General features: G+C 38.9%; 1 protein-coding gene across 4 annotated transcripts in view; it reads left to right on the plus strand.

Annotated features, from left to right (window-relative positions):
* klu (zinc finger protein klumpfuss) overlaps positions 1-17283 on the plus strand; it is a 200787-nt gene extending 183504 nt beyond the window's left edge. For all 4 annotated transcript variants that reach the window (XM_083122192.1, XM_083122194.1, XM_083122190.1 and 1 more), the window contains one exon: positions 1125-17283. In XM_083122192.1, the coding sequence (XP_082978318.1) occupies positions 1544-3736 (2193 nt within the window). In that variant the 5' untranslated portion in view covers positions 1125-1543 and the 3' untranslated portion in view covers positions 3737-17283. The remainder of the gene's footprint in view (positions 1-1124) is intronic.
* The last annotated feature ends 387 nt before the right edge of the window (positions 17284-17670 follow it).

Consider the following 17670-nt stretch of genomic DNA (forward strand, 5'->3'; position numbering starts at 1 on the left):
TTAATATAAATGAAGTAGATTTCATAGTTGTTATTGTCTTGCATTCTTGTTTTACTTTCATTGTGCATATTGATGTAGATTTGTTAATGATCTCTTGAGAGAGAGAAAGCATTCAACACTCACAACCACACTAATTTGTGTGTGTTTTCGATATTATTCTTAGTAAAGTATATTAGAAATTAAAAGAGAATTACTTATATTTTGTTCGTTTTAACAAAAACTCTCCCCCCCGGAAATTTTTGATGGGGGATATTTGAGGCCAAGATTGTTAGTGGGGGGGAAATCCCCCCGTCCCTCCCCCAGGATTTCGCACCCTGGTGATATCAAAGCTTAGTACTAGATATCGAAACTGTGCCTCCCCGATGGCGTAGTGGTAACGTCGCTGCTTTGTAATCAATGGGAGTGCCGGGTTTCTATACCCGGTAGAGGCACATTTTGGTTCGGATTCAACTTTATACTCTAGGTCCAGTCCCTATTAGGCTTTCTGCGTATAAAGTGGACTTAAAAATAAACTCAAACAAACTATCTAGAGTGAAATACTCCATGCTTGGCCAAAGAAAAAGGTTAATATTCATAAACAAATGATGGATTGCGGTTCAAATTACGAAGACAAGCATCTGCAGCTTCAAAGAATTTTTGGGCGGTGGGTAAGATGAACATATTACATACACACACAGACAGAGAAAAGGAGTTTTGTAAGGGCATTAAGTGAAATCTCTCCCCGCCCTTTTCCCTACGTGATGTGACATTAATGTTGTGAATAGATGAGAGAAAAAAAACTTTTTGCTTCACAGTTCTGAGTTCTGTAATTGTATTACTTTGTACATTGGACTCTTTTTAATTCGAATTTGAATCATTCTCGGTAATTCGAACAGAAGCTTATTCCCCTTGCAATTACTTTTAATGACACATGTTTCTATAATTTGAAGTTTTTTCGTGTCCCCTTCCAGTTCGAATTAAAAATACTTTACTGTATACAAGTTTAATTTGTTCCATTTTTTTCCCATTCCTTTAGTAATTCCTGTTGAATACCAATTTTCCTTGTGCAAATAATATGCAAGCGTAGCTTTTGTTTAAGGCTGATTGACGATGTTGTTTGGTAACTCTGTTGTGGTCTCTTGCAGGTGGATGGCGAGCGGATAGAAGTGGACTCTGAACTAGGTTGACCTCTCGCGGAATAGCAGCGATCGTCCGAGCCCGGCTCGTCACGGCCAGGCGTGGCTGGCTCCACCTTCCCTGCGGCGAGCGGTGCCTCCCTCCACGAACTCCCACTCCGGAGAGACAGCGCGCGCGCAATCCGGCGCTTGGCTTTCCCTTCAACGTGAGCGAGAGGTTTCAGTGTGCGTGAGTGTGCGAGTGCGGGGATAGCATCTCGGAGAAGAGGCAGCAAGTGCGAAAAGGAGCGACGGTCGGCGCGCTCTCTCGGAGCTCGGGAGAGCGTGAGTGTGTGTGTGTGTGCACGGCAAGGAAGTGGTGGATCTCCCGTCAGCAATGAAAAAGTTCCGCGGTGCTTGGATGACACTGGAGACGCTAGTAAGGTGGGATGTGGCAGCGGCAGGCAAGTGATATGGCCGAAACGCGGGTGCAGCAAAGTTCTCTAGATGCGAATACTCCACGACAGCAGCATGTCAACAACAACAACAACAACAACAACAACAAGCCAGGACCCGAGAACAACAACACCGGCGGTAAGGGCGTCAACAACAACAACAATAACAATAAGCAGCGGAAGCGCAAGCGCCTCAGTCAAGTGCTAGACAAACTTACGACCCAGGTGACAACCTCCGTCAATTCGAGGAGTGTCGAACCTCGGAATGATACTAACGGTAGCGACTCACTTCTGAGCCTGCCTTTGCTTAAGAACAAGAAACACATGTACAGTTCTCGCCCCGAGTTGGAATCTGGGGACGTTGGTGAGTTCGAAAGTGAGAGATTGGAAGACGAACAGGCTTCGAAGAGGCAACCATCGGAACACGAGGACAGAAACGTGAGTACGGTTTGTGTTAAGGAGGAGTGGCAAGAACCAGATATGGCACCTTCGGAACCCCAAGTGTGTCACAGTGTGATCCAAATGCCGTTAACCGCGACGGGTGCCGAGGGCAAAGGGTGTCCGACGAGCCCTCTTGGGCAAGTTAAGAGCGAAGTGTTTCGATTCGATAGCCTCGACAGAGAACGGTACCATTACGGGGCTATCTCCGAAGAGGAGGAAGATGTGTTTAGTCCAGCATCTTCTTCCAACAAATCCCCACACAGCTCCACGGGTTCTCCGCAAATTTCCACGACGGATTCCCCTAAAATTAGTTTCAGTCCGTTGCGGATAAAAGACAGTAGCATCGAGGAAGAAGAGGAGAGTGCAGACGGAATGAGGGTAGGTGTGGCGCTGGAAGCACCTAGCGTGATTCAGATACCACCTAGGCTGCACGTCAAGAACTTTGATGAAGACGACATGGGTGCTGGCACCCAGTGTACGGCCCTTAGGTATCCAGGATGTTCGTGTGCTCACTGCAACGTGTTCACCGGCAAGGATCCGAAGGCTCTGGACCCCTCTCACCCCCAAGAGAGGTACTTTCCGGGTGGTGGCATCCCTGCCTCCCCCGTGTCCCCGCTCACCCCCAACACGCCGAACACCCCAGGCACCCCTATATCCCCTTCCCCTATATATAGCTTCGAGCATTACCTGCACACCAAATACCTGCCGGACATATTCCGAAGAAGAAGCCACTCCGACTCCGACTTGCAGATGTGGTTCGAGGGCGCCGCGGGGGCAACCGCGAAGACGGAGCCTTCCGTTCCGCGCGACCCTTTCAGGGGGACAGTCCTGAGACACGGCCGGCCCGTGCCTCATCCCTTGACGATCCCGCAGAAGGGCGGGTCCCTGGAATCGGATCAGTCTTCGCCGCAAGATTCCCCTCTGGATCTGTCGATGAAGGGAAGCAGGGAAAGGATGGGAAGCAGCACCAGCACGGAATCTCTCTACACCAAGGCAGGACTGCCGCCGCATCTGGTGGCGCGGGTGCCCATGGACAGTCCCGGGTTCATTCCTCGTGGCGTGGCCGGTTTGGTGTCCGTTCCGGTGGTCAAAGGCGACGTCGCATCCCCGACAACCAAAGAATCCGTAGCTGTCCGCTACAACCTCGAAGTTTCGCCGGTGGTGGAAGAGATGCCGCCGGGTTCGGACGTGGCCTACGTATGTCCCGTGTGCGGGCAGATGTTCAGCCTCCACGATCGCCTGGCCAAGCACATGGCGTCGCGGCACAAGAGCCGCCAGTCCGACGCGGCCTCCAAGGCGTACCTCTGCGAAGTGTGCAAGCGGTCGTTCGCACGGAGCGACATGCTGACGCGGCACATGCGACTCCACACGGGGGTGAAGCCCTACACCTGCAGGGTGTGCGGGCAGGTCTTCTCCCGCTCCGACCACCTGTCGACCCACCAACGAACGCACACGGGGGAGAAGCCCTACAAGTGTCCCCAGTGCCCCTACGCCGCCTGCCGACGGGACATGATCACGAGGCACATGAGGACCCACACGAGGTACGAGCTCCAGGAGTCCAGCAGCCTGGAGGAATCGGAGTCTTCGCGCGGTGGACCTCCAAGGAGTCTTTCGGAAGAGCACTCGGTGTCGCCGACGCCTCTCCTGACGCCCGACCAGCCGCTGTCGCCGTCGCAAGCCATCTCCAGCCTCTCGGTCCATTCGCCGGCGCCGCAACCGATGGAGACAGCCAAGGAGAACGACTGAAGGAATCTCTATCTCAAATTCTTGTTTGTCTGATCGGATGACCGGGTCATCCTTGTATTTGATGTTGGTCTCTTGCTCCGCACGAGCATTGGTGGTTTGTCCAGTTGTCGAAGAGGGTTGTTCGGAGGGAACCTCCTCCCTCTGGTTTTTGGATCAAGGTTGTGAATAAGACGAGTGGTTTGGCTATTCGGGTATTTTCAGAAGGCGACTTGATTTGTCATCTCGTCGTTGTGTACGTCCCAGACAGCAAGACAAGGCTGTTCATTACATTGTCGCTGACAGGTTCAGCATCAAACAGGTCCAACAGACGTTGTTAATTGTTGCCGTTTGCCTTCTGGTGTTGCATTGTTGTGGGTTATAGTGGCTGTGGTTTTGTCTGTCTGGTGTTGTGAAGCCTTTCTCCTTTTTATCTGGTAGGTCTGTTTATTGTTCCACGAGTACTCTTGTAAATCTATGGGTTGCAGTCTTCTCTTATTGGTCAATTTTTCCACGAGAGACTAATTTTTGGTCTGTTCCTATTACGAAGTTTTACTTCTTGATAATGTTGACACTATAGCTATCACACAAGATGTCGATCAATTTGATAAATTTGTGTTGCTATGAATGGGAGACACGTGCTTTCTTGATTAACTATAAATGTAAAAATGGTAGTACGTGTGGTTTAACAACGATATTGCAGTTTCTGCTACTAGTTTTACACTAGCTAATTATTGTAATATTTGACCTTTGTATGTGACCTTGGTGTTTTTAAATTAATATTCACTCCATTATTGATTCATTGCCATCACCAAAATACGTAGAACTTCTTTACAAGTTATATTCGTCCAACTATTGCGAAAAAATACGTTTCGTGCTTGAATATCTTTACATTGATTTCACTGTTCGACGACCCACAGTTTTTTTTAAACTTGTACCCAGAATTATATTTTGTGTATCTATAAGGGAAGTAGTTTTGTTAACGTCCTAAAATTTTTAGACATAGACTAATGGAGCAATCTGATCAACAATGAACATACGTACTAAACTTTAAATCCAGCATGTAGGTATGTACAACAAACAACATACAAAAAAAACATTGCACTTCCTCCATTATTCAAATTATTGTAAAACAATTCGTTGTAGTGAATTTAGGAAAAGAGTTACTTTTTTGCTCTCTCTGCAAATACACTAAAAACCTGGCCGGCCACAAATTATATGTAAAGGCCTAATTAATTGTCGTAAATGTTTCATTAGATGCACTATATCCATTATTTACACCTATAGATTCCATTGAAGACTCGCGGTGTGTAGATCTTTTCGATACATTCGAGCAAACTGATACACAGCATAAGACAATTCAGTAGGATTTTATAACATTCTGTTTAATATACACAAATATTACATAATTATATGTGTGCGAAATTTAGGAAATGACCACCACTTGATAAGCAAAATGAAAGCAACAACAATTAATTATAAAAGTTTAACATTTCATTACATATTTCATTCGATTGGACTGATCAGAGAACATCTCAGATATACATAATAATTTAATTTAATTTATTTTCGTTCCCTGACCAAACACTCCTGGAAATAATGATAAAAAATTTTAGCCTTCCTGTTCGCATAGTGGCTACAGATATCACCTTGTAACAAAGCGTTCTCTGGTTCGACTCTATGTGGGGTTGCATTTCTGTCATTTCAGGTGCAATTAACCTGACACGTTACAATTTGAAAATACGCAAATGTGATACGAATATGTATTCAAATAGGTTTTTGGTCCAGCATTCGTTAGTAGTTATACATTTCCCAACTTAGAATGCCGTAGTAATTTTTTGAACATTAGGTCAATGTAAAATTGAACTGCCTGTTATTAAAATTTTCTTTTTTTCCGATTTTTTTTTACCGAGATTCATCCGACAGATAACTAGCATGTACGGGAGGAGAAAATATCCTTAGTTTTGATAATTTGTGGAACGAATCTTATCCCCCCCCCCCCGTCTCTTTGCTGGGTTTTTGTTATTCAATTTTTTAATAAAATTTCATGAATTCTGTCAGTATTGAGAACCAAGTTGCAGTGGAAGGGTTGGGATGAAATATAAAGCAATGATTGTACTCAATGATGTCAAACTTGCTCTAAAACAACTGATTGCTTGACTAGTAATATTAGTATGTTCTGAAGCAACTGATTGCTCGACTATAGTAATATCCGTATGTTCTGAAACAACTGATTGCTCGACTAGTAATATCCGTATGTTCTGAAACGACTGATTGCTCGACTAGTAATATCCGTATGTTCTGAAATAACTAATTGCTCGACTAGTAAATTCGTATGTTCTGAAACAACTGATTGCTCGACTAGTAATATCCGTATGTTCTGAAACAACTGATTGCTCGACTAGTAATATCCGTATGTTCTGAAACGACTGATTGCTCGACTAGTAGTATCCGTATGTTCTGAAATAACTAATTGCTTGACTAGTAAGATTCGTATGTTCTGAAACAACTGACTATTTAATTAGTAATATCCGTATGTTCTGAAATAACTAATTGCTTGACTAGTAATATTCGTATATTCTGAAACAACTGACTATTTAATTAGTAATATTCGTATGTTCTGAAACAACTGATTGCTCGACTAGTAATATCCGTATGTTCTGAAACAACTGATTGCTCGACTAGTAATATCCGTATGTTCTGAAACGACTGATTGCTCGACTAGTAATATCCGTATGTTCTGAAATAACTAATTGCTCGACTAGTAAATTCGTATGTTCTGAAACAACTGATTGCTCGACTAGTAATATCCGTATGTTCTGAAACAACTGATTGCTCGACTAGTAATATCCGTATGTTGTGAAACGACTGATTGCTCGACTAGTAATATCCGTATGTTCTGGAATAACTAATTGCTCGACTAGTAAATTCGTATGTTCTGAAACAACTGATTGCTCGACTAGTAATATCCGTATGTTCTGAAACAACTGATTGCTCGACTAGTAATATCCGTATGTTCTGAAACGACTGATTGCTCGACTAGTAGTATCCGTATGTTCTGAAACAACTGATTGCTCGACTAGTAATATCCGTATGTTCTGAAACGACTGTTTGCTCGACTAGTAATATTCGTATTTATACAAAATGTAGTCGGTTTGGGGTTCGAGACTCGGCGTAGACACTTTGTGAGTGTCTATCCATGAATTTCATCTAGGCTTCATTTATCCTCATCGTCGCGATAAGTTCAAAGCATAAATAAGAAATATCTATAATAGGAAAATAATACAAATAGAAATATAATTATCAGCGGTCAGTGTTCATTTAGTAGTTCAAACACCCCTTGCCTAAAAATGAAAATGTTCTGTGAGGTGTAGCGAAATGGTATGCACTAATTTAATAGTAGAAACGTTGAAAATTGCAGCAAACAATATGACCTAGCATCTCACGTAGTCGAAGACGGAATCTTTCTCCCAGCTTATCGCGTGCGTTTCGATCACGTGCTGTTTCGGGGCACGACGAAGGTTATCGTACGCATCCAGCACCGACTGCCTGCCCGTGCGCAACTGGTTTTCGGTCGTCTGTTTCGACTGCTTTTGAAGTTTCTACGGCAATCCACGAGTCATTGCAGTACGTACACCGAGCCATGCGCCTGCGTCAAAGCATTTTCCCCCGTTGCCATGGAAACCCACCACCTGCTTGCTTGCGTCATATACGTGCGGCGGGTGACGTGCCGCTACCGGTCCTGCGTTTTCCCTTCGTTCTTTTCTTCTGGACCGAAGGGAAAAGGGTTAACCCCCTGGCATGTTGTTGGGGCGTTTCTTTTATCCCGCAGCAAAGAGCTGGAATAATTGTCCCCTTCGCCAGCAAGAGAGAGATCTCTTCGTAGGAACACCAAACAATACATCGATTCAATTCGCGGGACGTTTGGAGAGTGTTGAACCTTACCCTAAAGTATAGCTTTAATAATGGTATTCCTTTATTTTTCTTTGTGTTTAGTACTTTCTGTACCATCTTTCCTCTGCTCAATTTCTTTTTAGAAAGAAATATATGCTTGTTTTCCCTTTTCATTAAATTTCTTACTATGAATTCAAACCTAAAGACCTCTAATTTTGCAGTCTGTTGCTATAAAGACGCTTGTTGCTTCTATTCGTTACGATATACGTACTTCTTGCTTCCCTTAGCTCCTTAGCTTTTCTCTCCAGAACGTCTGAGACTACCTTTAAGGTTAGTCCAATCAGTAAGATGTCTTGACTTCTAAGCTGGCGATCGGGTTCGATTCTTACATCGTGTGTCTGACTTGGCCAATTCACGTCACCTTTTTACCTGTATAGGCTAATCGTCACAATGATGAACGAACAACGAATAAATATGCGGAACACAATTACACGCTCATATCTTGTCCGGGATTTGAACCTAGGGTCCCCTGAATGAGAAGCGCATGGCGATGATGCCAAATTCCAATTCCATGAAGTTTGTGTGAAGTTCACACTGTGCTCAGATAGGTTAAGAAAGAGCCGGTGCAAATTAAAAGGTTAATCACAGATCTTGAAGACATTGAATTTTATTCTGATCTCTGTTCGGTTGCTACTTCATTAACAACTGCAACTTTGTGCTCACGTATCGCACGTTGCATACGGGCCAGGTTCCTTACTGTTGTCGGAAAAGTTGTGGTCCCTGTGCGTTGTAAAGAGCGAAGTCAGTTTCATAAAATACAAGTGGCTTTTGACACACCCTTTTGTTTGTTTGGATGACAGCCGTGCAGGGATCTTGCGCGGAGGGATATACAGAAGTGCATGTGAAAAAGTCATACCATTAAACAGCAGCTATATTGAAGTTGCGGAACCTTATACAGTAAACCCTCGTTAACCCGAATCTCAAGGGACCGAAAAGTCAAGAGTTCGTGTTAAAAAAATTTCGTGCTAACCGGGGACTCAAATTTTATTGTTGCAATACAATTCTTTCTACACATTAACCATTTACAATACGTAACACACAACTGAATTCGTTGGTTAAATACGTATAAGCTCATTGTTGACGCGGTGATCGCGATTGTCGAGCAATTGCACCCAAGTTTTAATCTTTAACAGAGAAACACATTGTTGATCTGATTCTGTTTGTTACAATACTGTATAAGTTGATTGTTGTTGACAAGATGATAGAGATTGTTGAGCGATTTCTTACATACCTAGCAGAGGAACGACAGAGGAACAACAGAAAAAAAAATATGGATAAGATATAATACATCCCTGCCGGGACCAACATTTTGTTCATGTTAACCGAGCGTTCGTCTTAAGCGAGTTTGTGTTAACGAGGGTTTACTGTATTATGAAACTGTACAGCCACGACTACTAAATTCATGGCCGAAATAGCATCAAAACTAACACATAGGAGAGAAGTTACTACTTCTCAGACTCCACGTTGTTTTGTTTACAATAATTTCATTCTTGCAGTGGTTGGAGAATAGATTTATATGAAAGAAATTAGAAGTCCCTTCGATACTCTCGTAAGTATACAAAAATGGAAGAGCACACCCACAGAAACACACACGCTACGATGATCTGATTCTTACGTTTGAAGTGTTGCTATAGATTGACGATGGACTTGGCATTCTAATCCAATATTTCTGTGTACTGAGCAGTGAATATGTGTGCGTCGTGTGGTGGGGGAAGGGTTCACTTCCACATTTTCAATATTTCTCGTTCATAGTCCTCGACGTTCGGTTCAAAATCGTAGGCACTATTTTCGTTTCGTCGTGCCCACCGCTTGTTGTTTTATTATGAATACCCAAAAGTGGGAAACTTATTTTGATTGGAGGATTCTTTGGTAGTGATATTGTAGGCACAAAGGTATGTAGAAAACTTTCCAAAGTGCACAGAATAGTACTGAAGGCTCCTCTCCAATTCTCGTATAAATTATGTTAGTTACATTTACTTTAAGAAAGTTCTTGAATGTAATTAAGTGCTTACACAGTATATCTGCTACCACTCACTCGTTTCTCCAATCACTTATCAGTTTGGAACTGTTATATATGTAGTAAAGTGAAATTAACTTAGAGATTACACTTTGAAACTTTTGCTATACATTTCATACAACTATATACCGTTATCCTTACTGTTACCAATCACGATGACTCTGATGTCTAACGATGTCACCTTATAATTAAAAAATGTGGGATTATCCTACTTGATAATCTTCATCAAAGTTTACTTGCTGATTGTTATGTTAATTTATTAGTGCACATCAACTGGTCCTTAAGTTCCTCAAATTCCCAATAAAATGAGAAAAGACACTTAATTTTGCGAAATGTTAAGACATAAACCGACTTGACTGAACAACATATGTAAAATTATTAGTTGAAAACACAACGCGACTGCTGTATCGAACTTGGTCCCGCTGAATTTCTCAGGGAATAACAATTTTATAATTGCTGTACTTTTGTTCTTATTGTCTTGGTGTCCACTTTCTGAGATTATGAGGACGATTCCCAGCATTTTTATCATTATTGTTATGTCCTTACGTCTTCCTTGGTCTAACGGTTAGGGTAAAGCGTCGCGGAACCGTAAGGACCTCTGTTCGAATTCAGAATAAGCACACAGTTTTCAATTTTCTTTTCATACACTTATCTTCATTCTTATCATCACTTCACGGACAAGGTCACCATATAAGTGAAGAAGTCATTTCGGCGATTTTCTGCTTCTTAAAGTTAATCACGGCAATGAGGATGAATTGATGAGAACATGGGACACCCGATTTCGTAGCGCGGTTGGCTGTAAAAGATAAGCGTTAGGACCAATTGTGTGCAGCGAAGGGACTTTTTCTTTTGCCTGTGGCAAGAATCTTGCATCGATACTGATCATGACCCTTTCAAGGTTTAATATTAAGTTAACTTCGGTCATTCATCCTGTGATGCCTTGTTGTTGCATCGCGTGAAGACCGATGTGGGGGGGGGGCAATTCCCCCCCCCCCCCGGGGAAGCTGGAAGGGGTTAGATTCACGAAACAGAAGCAATCGTCAGAAGGGAACTCGCTCACGTGCTTTGTCATCGGACTGTGACAGATTGGGTGTGGCCCTTGAAAAGAACGTGGGCGGGTGTTAGCGTGTCACGTGAGTCTCTCCCATCGGTGCTTTGACGTCAGAGGACGTTGCTCCACCCCCGCGACCTTGCATTTATCGATTGGTCGGACGTGGATATATAGGTCACGTGACTGAGAGAGAGAGAGAGAGAGAGAGACTGTTCACGTTGAAATCATCAGGGTTACGATCATAAGATATAGAGGAAATTCGCAACTTCTCTAGCAACATGTTCTTACGTTTATTTGGGAATCTTGAAACAATACACTATTACACTTCAAAATTTACAAAAGATTATTCATTTCGCAAAGTTTGTTTATCGTATCACCTTTATGTAGAAATGGGCCAACTCGGACTGGACCTACAGTTAAACCACTTAACGGTATCGAACTTGCGTCCCCATAGTGTAAAAACAGCGTTATCTACTACTCTACTGGTGGCGGAGGCTTTAAAATGTATAGCGTTCTCCACTTAGAATAAATATAGGGTAGGATTGGCATTTGGGAGGTCGTCATATTAATTCGAAACATCAGCCATGATGGCCTTTTCACTGATTACTTCAGTTAAACTCGGGAGAATACATTCAATTTATTTATCCAAGGAATTATTATTATTAAAACATTCTCTCGGTGATAAAATAGAAATTATTCACATCGATGTTAATCCAAGACTAATGTCGCATTTGCATTTTCTTGTTTTGCTTCGGTTTGATACGTTTGGCTAATTACGTCGAAGTGAATAAATGATAAGGATAATGGATGAATCATACTTTGTCCAAGACACTCAGCCACTGAAGGGATCAAGAATGTGCGGTAATTTTAAAGTGATAGTGACATTTCTATTAATTCCACGTTGAGAAAGTCAGTTCTATATAAAACAATTATTAAGTAACGTTGAAAAATTTCGTATTCTTGCTCGTTATTGCTGGATTTTAGATAATGCATTTCATATTCTTCGATGTTCAGGGTTCTTCTTTACATCTTTCAAGAAACTACCGTAATTGTACGTTTAAAGATGGTCATTCCTTTTCTCGCTCCACCGCTTACAATTAAAATCTGCTCTAACCAGGGTTAGTTTAACGGTACCCAAATGCAGTCCAGTAAAAACAATGGTTAGGTTTTTCCTATTCACCAACATTTCCTTTTTCATTTCTTGCTATATACCATACAATATGTAATAAGTTTCGACATAACTTCCTCCTAGCATAAACAAAAATCAAAATATAAGACTTGAGCCTGAATCAGTGCTGCATAACTTCTTTTTTTCAATCAATCAACTACTGTTCCCTTCAAGACAAGAGAATTACGTTGCCAACAATTACACTTTGGTTGAACCAATTATATATTTAGGAAATTCAGTCACAAAATATCAACAACCTTGCGGCAAGGTGATGAAATAATAAATAATAATTTCATATTTACATTTATCCAATAAATAACATATCCAAACATGTCTTCACTTGTGGGTTGTCGAACTGAAGTAGGAATTAGTATTTTTTTTATGTTTATATTAAATATCCGTAAATAATAACATTTTTAACATTGTAAACAAGCACGTTATGAAAATAGGCATGAAAGAGTTAAAAGTATATTGATGGTGTCGATAATACTTCTCAATAAATTTTCGACTAAAATTTGAAGTAGAATTTGCAATATCTTATTTAATCACAATATATAACATCACAATTTACACAGTTTTATTCGCACATACACATTGTCGCAATAGTTATGCACTATTTGAGCTACAGGGTCCAATCGTATGTGATTGTAATTTAGATGTATATTTATCCTTGTCAGTGAAAGCATCATGCTCGTACTGAGAGCAAGCACTATCATAGTACATGTAGTATTGTATAATACATTTCTTGATCGTTTCATGTCATGTACAGTTGCTCAAATTTAAAGTGGTACTTGTAAAACGATGTAAAATTCGTTTTGATTTTTCTGCATATATTTGCGTTTCAATGTGGATAACAAGTGTGTGATTTGTTTAGATCATAGATATTTTGGTAGAGATCAGGGAAGAGTCAATCTAGCTTATTGTACATGTTTGACCAGGCATGAAGAAAAGTGAAGAACGTGAAAATTCTTTAAAAAGCGTTTCGTAAGGCATGGCTTCAAAATAATTGGTAACTGTTCACAGTGAAATTAGATTCGATTATAAATTGCAATACTCGTTAATTCTCGTGTCAGCTCCCATTCTTAGCAACATAAAAGTTCTTGCTCAGAGTAGTGGTATTCATTTTTTTCTAAATGGTTTCTGAAAGGTGTTGGTGGGTTCAAATGGCAAAAGTGGTATTATAAGCATCAAACATGTCAATGTTGTTTTCGGTCAGTTGATTATTGCAATGGAATCACACCACTTTGTGAAGTACCATTCTGCTCTGAGGTTACGTTAGTGCCAAAAATGGTGGCCAGTCTCATTTCTTTTTGTAAAAAAGAAACTGAAACAATAAGATTGCTTCTTTTTATTTTTTGAATAACAGTTTTGTTATTTTTTTTAATTACAAGTGCCAGTTTATAGTAATTAATATTTAATTTTTCCTTTAAGGAAAGCTGTGTGTTAGTTACATTCATATCTGTCCCTCTTTCAAGAATAAAACGCATTCGGTAAACTGCTGTAGCCTTTTCTGGAATGAAGAGTGCAAGGTTTCTTACTGGTGATCTTCCGTTAACTTCGATAGGGGTATGGAAGCCACTGTAACCTAAGTGGTTTCTTGTTCTGGTTGTAAATAGTCTTCAACCTCATCTCCAGATGGGGTAGTTGGTATCATGAATGATTTGCAGCATCATACAATTACAGGCTACAAGTCAATGCTTCAGTAACATGTTAAAGAAGATGATATACAAAGATTGCGACCATAAGGTTTTGTAAGTTACGTTCCAAAGAATCTCCTCATGGTATCTGTGTTCACGGATTCTGCTCTAACCCCTCGTTGGTTTTCTTGCCATAATTTTTGGGTACAGAAGTACTTTTTACGTAACACTAGGATCTCACAGTTAGTCGTGAAAGGAATAGCGTTGTCAGTAATGAAGTTGGCCATCGCTCTCTTTAGATTTTGGTGCAAGGCACATACTCTCTTCTCAATACTTTTTTTTTTGTATTCACATAGGGCATTATATTTTTTATTAAAGCAGAGATGTTGCTTATTTGAAAGCTCGCTCTGTGGTGTCATGAATTCTGTGAATTATGAACTATTATAGTCATTTCATGAGCTCTCTATACATTTTTTTACCATTACAGACATTTTTTATTTAAATCAAAGCACAGTGCCAGAGTTATAATCCCTAAGTGAGATATGTTGATTTTTAGATTTTTTTTTGTGACGTTTCTGAACATTTCCGTAGTGTGATAGAAAGAGAAATGTTTCTTGTTGTGAAGTCTGCAGTGGACACGTCAACGTTACAAGTCCTCCTTCAAGTGTAGTGGTTGTCTTTGTGATGGTTCACAGTGGCATTTAATGTTAAATTGTCAAAGCCTCTGTTGTGAGAAGGCGGTTTGCTGTTTTCCCGTTTGCCTCAAAATGTTTTATATATAAATATATATATATATACAATATAACTTATGTAGCGGTGTAGATGAAAATTGTTGTTTTTAAATTTATTCTAAAAAAACACTTTGTTGAATCGTTTTGGCTCCTGTGTCTAAGAACAGGTGGTAGTGTTTAGGTACGTTTTCAAATGTCTATAGTTCAATTCATGTTCATAAATATAAGCAGACTATTGTATTTTCTGAAAACGTATACTTTTACTGAAACGTACACTTTATTGTATGGGCCGCAGTACTGGGATATTCCTACAAGTAAGGCACTAGATTATCTTGAATATATATATATTTTTCCGCAAAGACAAGCTTAAATGTATCACATCACGTTTCATTTCAGGCGTTGTAAAAAAATAAAATTGGAGTCGACACTGACCCAGTTAGCAAAAACGTTCCAAATACATAGGCAAGAAAAGAGCACTAGGATATCTCAGTATTGCAGTCGAATATCTTTCAAATGCAGAATAAAAAATACCTTTGTATTTTTATATTTTTGCAGATCCTTGCTCCTTTATCCGTCTGTTTGAATGTTTTCTTAGTGTACAACTATTTGAGTGGGTTGTGTAAGAAAGAAAATGTAGCACGCTGATTACTTAAAAAAAAAAAAATGTTTAAAATATCAAACAATAATGTTTCAGACCCAGTGTTGTAAACAAAAGAATTAATGGGAAAAGTGAAAATATTTTGCTCAAGGTGTAACATATTCTGTATTTTTTTCATAGTTTTTATTTACTTGTTAAAACTGAACGTGTGGATTTTTTAACTCGAGCTTCTTGAAGCCCACAATCACAGTTGTAAAAATTGATTGTAAGTCAATGAACAAATATTTTATGTGTGTGTTTTGGTTCTGCATATAAAACAGTTGTGCTTAGATTCCTAGTTTCTTCACGGAAAGTGTCATTCCTTTAGCTTCTAATAGGAGTAGAAAAAAGTTTTCACTGCCTAATGTCGTTGAAGCGTTAAGTACTTCGTTAAAATTGAAGTAATTAAAACTTAATTTAAATTTCATGGTTCTCAGGAATATGACAACAATTTTAAGAAAGTAATCGTACATTGATTGTTTTGTAGAGTGCAAGTATAGATTAAGGACTTTGTTGAGAAAAGTACAAATTGTAATATTTTAAGTATTAGAAAGTTAATTGTTGGTATTTTGAAGAGTTCAAGGAAGTAAGAGACTACCATAGATAGTGTGTGTGTCTGTTTTAAGATTTGTGGAAGCATATCTGTATAGTAATGCCTTCGTATAAATTTTATCATCTTCGAGTAATGAAGTCATTTTTGCAAATCACACTAGCTTATAATGTAGTTCAGATGAATTCTAAAACTGACGTATTCCTCAAATTTTCAAAAAACATAATCACTGTAATTTATGTTCATAAAATATGTGCTTTTATCTGCATTCATGATTGGATATTAATGATTATACAAACTAGATTTCATTGTCATTTCTCCAGATTTGGCAGGCAAGGTACATTCGATGTAAAATTTTGATAGCATTTGTATATTCCTTGTTTTCAATATTAGTATTATTATTGTTCTATTGTTTTTAGTGTCAGATTGAAAGGCGAATGAGGTAATCAAATGATTAGCATGTAAGACTTGAACAAAACATGTATTTCACTTTTAAAGCCTAGCATTGTGATTCCAATGAACGACAAGAATTGGTAGAAATTTGATTGAGGAATACGCTAGATATTTTCAATGCACGTCTCTTTGTTGTGATCGGATCTGTTCAGATCAGCATATTATTATTATATAATACTGTAACTTGAGACGTAATCTCTTTGCAGACTAACTTTTTCTTTAGAATAAAAATGAGGGTAGAGAAAAGTCTTTCAATGTTGATGTTGCATTTGAGGAATATTTTTCACTCTGGGCAGTAGTAGTGATAATATATATTTTTTGAATATTAAAAAAAAAGACAAAACTAAGCTTTCACATTTTGCGATAGAATTAGAAAACACATTTCTCGCTATTTATAGACACTAAATTTAAGTCATCGAGTGCAAGAAGTAATCAAGAATGATGTGATAGAATGTACATTTCCTTATGTTTTTAGGTATTGACATGGTAAAAACGTCATGAGTGATATAGATTATTACAATTAATATAATAAATCAATATTTTTCACACAAACTCTCTTATTAAATACACAATCGTCAGAACATACTGTTATGCTCTGGTCTCTGTTTCTCAGATTGATTACAAGGCTTATTCCAAAGTAGTGGTTTATCAGTCTTATACCTGCTAAAAATACACGTCAATCTCAATTTTCACACTTGATAACTTCAAGAAAATGATTTTGTAGAACTTCAGGACTAAACTTTTTCTCAAGAATTGGTATCACCGACATTCAACTAGATAGCAAAAAACATGATTGTAAAAACACACAAGTGAATTTAAACAAAAAAGGTACGTAGATTGCTAGAAACCTATACCTACATATATAAACATGATTATAGACTGTGATGTTCTTAATTTGTTAAAAAGAAGTAAAACTATGTTGTTATTGTCAAATATATAAAAAAGAAAGGTTATATCGTGATCTTTCCGTAGGTTTAGAAACAGGAGTTATCTGAAATTTCTAAGGGAGATTTGAGAATTTTCAGTACACATTAGACCACAACAGGAGTGTTAAAAAAAGGTGGAGTATTGGATCTCATGAAAAACAAATTGTATATTTTTGAAGCATTGAAATCCATTTGTTGTAAATTGTAATTAATAGAAGTTCCTGTAAAACAGCGTAATGTGGCTCGTAACATCATTGTGTTAATAGATCAAAAAGAAACTCCTTAATGAAAAATGTTGAATGACTTTCAAAAGTTGTGCAACAATCCCTTCAGTTATTTCCATATTTGCTCAAGATGTCTTTGTTGCGTACACCTCTGTACACTTAAATACACTGTATATTCTCTCTGCAGAGCTTCGATATTGCATTTGAGAATATATTTTGAATAAACGACTCTTTGTGAAAATGTTAGTCTTTTATATTGTTACTTAGAATACATCCTCTTCTCACTGTAAAATTTTTCTGTTGGTTTTTCATTGTTCACTTCTGGAAAGTGATGCTATTTCGATGGGCTGTCTCAGCAAATACTTTTCTTTATTAAAACATTAAAATGTTGACCAAGGGAAACATTTATAGTATAAAAAAATATACATAAAAACGTAATGTTTTTAAATTTATTGTGAATATTCGCCTGAAGAAGACCCTGTTAGAGGGTGGAAACGTTACGTTTCTATGTATATTTTTTATACTACGTATAAAAGTTTGCTTTGGTCAGCATGCTAATGTTTTATTAACATGGAAACAAGGTTTAACAATACCATTTTTTTTCCGAAAA

This window comes from Lepisma saccharinum, chromosome 5 (genome assembly GCF_977018435.1).
Source record: "Lepisma saccharinum chromosome 5, izLepSacc3.1, whole genome shotgun sequence".
Taxonomy (NCBI): Eukaryota; Metazoa; Arthropoda; class Insecta; order Zygentoma; family Lepismatidae; genus Lepisma; species Lepisma saccharinum.